A 5,243-nucleotide genomic window follows, 5' to 3' on the forward strand; every position below is an offset into this window, starting at 1 on the left:
TATTATAAATGCCAATGGATAATTACAAAATATTACTATGTAAATTTACTAAATAATTTAAAAAAAGTTACTTGAAGACTGTCGGAGAATTTTTTTAAGTATCAAAATATCACCACATATAGTTATAATTTTTATTTAGTAAACTATTACTGTATTGTCACTACAAAATGCCTAAAACTTTTAATAGGGTTTAGTTAATGATGTTTCTATACATTACGTATTAATTACGTTTGCCAATTTAAACAAAAATAACTTTTAGTTCATTAAAGGTTGAGTGCGCAATTTGGATTCTTTTAGGTAGAAATTCAATGATGGAAAAGTGGGAAATTTGCTTACGTATGTTCACAAGTTTATGAGAATATGTACAAAAAATGCAGCCTTTTGTTTCCTGATTTAGTTATTTTAGCAGCTAAATTAATAAATTAATTATTACTTGAATACCAAATGAACACAACATCGTCTGAGAACTGATACGACAATATTAAATAATACTGTAAACCGGTAAGGGATGAATTTGATTTATGAATTTTTTGCTTTTTAATTGTCTACAAGAAACATTGTTCTGCGTGAAAACAAAAGCAAATCATTTTAGGCCCCGTGTTCTTGCATTGTTATGTATTCAGCCGGGGGAATATCTACAAAACAACATTGCAAAATTGTAAAAACAAATTAGAATTTAAGAATCTTTAGTAGGTAGTTGTTGGCGATTAGTTTTACTCAGACTGATTGCAAACCTTTGCTTTTTAGTTATTCCGGATTGTGTTACTTATGTATACAATATTACGAGAGTTGACATCGATTTTATTTATATTTAATTAGTTAGATAAAAACTGGCACATCAACAATTCATGAATCAGAAACAATCTACAACAGTTACATCAATGGACCCCAATGAGAATTATTATGATGTAAAAACGTTTAATTCTAGTGATATAATAGGATAATTTCGAGTAAGCAGTTTTAGTGAGCACAATTTTGCTAAAACAACTTACTCGTCTTTAGTAGACGACAAACATTTAACGACTTTTAGTTATTTTACATGAAATGCCTCAAACTACAAATCGTTCTATCAACCATTGGTGTTTTTAGTTATTATGGACCCACATGTTTACACGAAATACTTAGGGCTTTCTACATACGTCATATACCACCTCGTCAAAACATATTTTTATACATATATACGGATTTCCCTTTTACTTACTTTAAACATGTAAAGTTGGGACATTTTAGGAAGGCGAAGTCAGTCATACTTAGTATGACATAGGATCGAAAGATAGCAATTTTACTGTCTTCAGGGTGGTAAAATTGCTCGCTCACAGTCCAATCATTGACAACGTACTTCGCCTTCTCAATTTGACCCTGTTGCACTCACACAAGAAATATAATCTCACAATTGTGCGGCAAATTTTTAAAATCATCACCACATCATATCGTAAACATAATAACTGAATCCTGTAAATGTTGTTAATTTGCTAATTATTAAATGATTTGATAAACAAATTCGAAAAAGTCTTAATATACGTAACTGTAAACTTTTCCGGGAAATATTTTCATATCGTAGTAACGCAGGTCAACAAAAGAGAAAATTTTAATTTGATTTCGTTACGAAGACGGTACTTTACATTTGAAGTGGATCTGCTGCCTACGTAGTCAATTACGAAACGGCCTGAGTTCTTGGATGTTTGTTTTTAATTTCAAATAAAAGACCTCCGTAATTTTGAGTTAATACCATTTTTATGGTAATAAGTTCACAAGTAATTCGTTCTATTGACGTCACCTCTCCGTGTATTGTATATGCAAATTAAAACGGGAAAAAACAACGCTCATTCTCTCTCTATAATAATCAACGTTATTTTTACCCGTGCAAGTAAATGTACAGGAGCCCTTTTAACGGGCCGTTTATATTCTACGGCAAACAAATACATTTAAAAAAAGGTGGGTACCTAAAATGGTCCCTCTATTACCTATAACATTTCTGCTTTGTCAGTTTTTTTGCGCATTTTAGCAATAAACAGTAACACATTAAATTCAATTGAATTAAATTTAAATTACCTACCTTTAACCCCTAATTTATACAGTGTACCTACATCATGTACAATGTCGCATTTTCTAGCGCGTGTTATTTTGGGCCACCCTGTATAAATATTAGTAGAAATACCACTCGAATTTAAGGAATCGTAAAATTTGCGCTTGAATTTTTTTTTACGATTAACTCCCCCCACCCTTCTGAAATTCTGTGTCAATCAATAAATAGCAATAGAGGGAGAGGCGAAAAGAGCTCTCTAGGGGGAGGGGGGGGGCATGGAAACACAAAAAAGTTCTAAGGAATCGAATAAAAGCAATTTTTGATGGGGGAGACATTCTCCTAAGTTGCCCCCCCATTTTTCCTCCTCGCTTTCTTACTCTATATAACGTTAAAGAATATTAAATATTGTATATTAAAACGTTGAAAATTGTATACTACAACCCCAAATTTTTTTTAGATTTCTGTACCTTCCCCCATCACTACAAATCTTTTTCTACCTTGTCCCTCTCCCCCTTCCACTGTCGTCCTCGTACGATGCCGAAGAGCCTAAACGAAGTGTTGGATAGAAATTTATTTAACGTTTCATTGTCTATAGTTTTAAATTAATATTTAATTGATTGGATAATGATTTGATTTCCTGTTAAAATGATATTTTGTTTTGTCTAATCGCAAAAGAATTGCGATGTGCTTTTTATGAAAGCTCAACTTTTGCTTTTCTTTTAATTGTCTACTGTTTTTTATGGAAAGAAGGGGGGGGGGAGTTTAAAAGCCCCTTAAAATTCGACACTGAACCTAAATCCTTATAAAAAAGTCCTAAGTAAAAACTTACCGGGTCAAACGGAGCGCTATTTGCGGGTCAAAGTGGTTATCATTAGTAAAGCATTTTTCATCGACTGTTAAGAACGAATCGACATGTCTCACTGACAACCAAATTTTTATTAAATCGTACAAATCGTAATGTAGAGTCATCCGTATAAAAAGTGTAATACTTCAGCGAATAACTTAGTCAATTAATAATAAATATTTTAAATACCTAAGGGATGAATTTGATTTATGAATTTTTTGCTTTTTAATTGTCTACAAGAAACATTGTTCTGCGTGAAAACAAAAGCAAATCATTTTAGGCCCCGTGTTCTTGCATTGTTATGTATTCAGCCGGGGGAATATCTACAAAACAACATTGCAAAATTGTAAAAACAAATTAGAATTTAAGAATCTTTAGTAGGTAGTTGTTGGCGATTAGTTTTACTCAGACTGATTGCAAACCTTTGCTTTTTAGTTATTCCGGATTGTGTTACTTATGTATACAATATTACGAGAGTTGACATCGATTTTATTTATATTTAATTAGTTAGATAAAAACTGGCACATCAACAATTCATGAATCAGAAACAATCTACAACAGTTACATCAATGGACCCCAATGAGANATCACATCGTTTTTATATTATTATGTATCGCATATCATATCAAATGAATAACCAAACGGGTTTGTTTGTTGTAGTTTAACTACATCTACATGATATATGTATATGTTGATATTACGATAGAATAGATATTCAAGTACCACGCACTTGTTTTCACCATAATAATCATTACATTAATTAATTAATCTAAAAATCGGTACAAAACAATGTCACATCGTACGTTCAAACTTATTCTCATGCACCCTTAATCTTATAAATTACTCAATGTGATCCCATCTACGATTAGAAATGCAGTGTGTAAGCCCTCCGAAGGCGATCTGTTTAATTGATTGTTAATTGTTTTTTTCTTACGATTATTTAACGAAGGCAGTGTTTCTTTTCATTTTTATATAATAGGTATGTATGCAGGTTGTTCTTCTTCTGATTTTTATAGACGATTGTTTTCTTTTTCTTTTTTTTTTTTGTTAAAGTAGTATCCTAATTATAACTCACCAATGAATACGTAAAGATGAAAATATAGCCAAAATAAATTACCTTTAAATTTGCCTGTGTCAAATCGCCTTCTTCTGAAGCGTGTTTTGAATCCTGTCTTTTGTTAATTTGTTTACAGGACGTGTAGATTTTCGCAGGATTTCGATTTGCTATCCCTCGCCCACACCCTCCCTAGTAAGCTTCGGACTTTAAGACTGGCGGACGTCCTGGAGCCCCTGTACTTTTTGGGAGAGTTTTGTGCGCTACCGGTAGGTGTGCTGCTTCCCGAAACGGGCGACTTATTTCTACTGAAGTTTTTGCGCGACGAACTCCTTTTCCGGAATATGTCCCTTGTCCTTTCAGGATTTTCCAATTTTAGACGAATCTGGGTCAAAATTCCTACCAATAATTCGTCAACGTTGTGGTTAATTCCTACCGAAGTTTCTATGTATTTGCATTCGAAATTTGTTGCCACTGACTTTCCTTCTGAAACAAAAGGGATGAAATAGGGTGAAAAAGAAAAAGAGCTAAAAAATGCTCAAACAAGTATGAGCCCTATCTAATAGGCTGGGAGCGGGTGACAGGTGGTGTCTTTCGATTTTATACCGCATGTTTTTGATCATTTACCCTTTGACAAGAAAGACAAAAAGGTTCTTCAATTAGTTTTATGCTTCGGCTTCCTAAGTCATTGTCAAGACTAATTGAAGTCGAAACATACGTAGACTATTTAAATAAAGCTTAATGAAACATTTAAAAACTTTTGTTGTGTTTAACTACACAGGTCTGCGAAATTTTTTTTTGAAAAGTTTTTTTCTTAAATTGTTAATATTTGTCGTAATTGTTTTAAAAGTAATAGAAAACGATATTCATATGGTGTATACCACGTCACATTAACCCATAAATGCTCAGAGAACACATTTCTATTTAAACCCTTGTCACGTTTGAGAGCGACAAAAAAATATTCGATAACCAGTGTTTCTATGTTTTTAACGATGCTCTTTTCGATGGTGTTGGTTAAAAATACCTCCGACAATATTAAAGCATGGAAAAATCGAAAATAAACAAAAAAAAGGTGATTTTTGAATTGACTTTTTTCTTAAAAAGTAATTTTTTGTGACCTTACGATTTTTTTATATGCTTAAAACCTATATAAATCATGACCTCGATATCTAAACATGAAATAATCACCGTTGGTCAAGTCGAAATGCCTTTACAAACTGTTTGATCAAACCAAGTTTAATGTAAAGTGGTGGAAGCAATACTTTCTTCTTTCAAACTCGTATTGATGACATTTTTCACTCCGACTTCCAATTACATTC

The 5,243-nt window shown here is 32.4% G+C and overlaps 1 protein-coding gene across 5 annotated transcripts in view; it reads right to left on the reverse strand.

The window, feature by feature from the left end:
- Nucleotides 1-3,809: 3,809 nt before the first annotated feature.
- The window catches only part of LOC108734398, a 132,030-nt gene continuing 130,596 nt past the window's right edge, over nucleotides 3,810-5,243 (reverse strand). For 3 of the 5 annotated variants that reach the window (XM_025975831.1, XM_025975833.1, XM_025975834.1), the window contains one exon: nucleotides 3,810-4,410. In XM_025975831.1, the coding sequence (XP_025831616.1) occupies nucleotides 4,058-4,410 (353 nt within the window). In that variant the 3' untranslated portion in view covers nucleotides 3,810-4,057. The remainder of the gene's footprint in view (nucleotides 4,411-5,243) is intronic. The other 2 variants (XR_003231386.1, XM_025975832.1) reach the window with 2 other exon arrangements.

The sequence above is a fragment of the Agrilus planipennis genome, unplaced genomic scaffold, assembly GCF_000699045.2.
Source record: "Agrilus planipennis isolate EAB-ADULT unplaced genomic scaffold, Apla_2.0 scaffold54, whole genome shotgun sequence".
Taxonomy (NCBI): Eukaryota; Metazoa; Arthropoda; class Insecta; order Coleoptera; family Buprestidae; genus Agrilus; species Agrilus planipennis.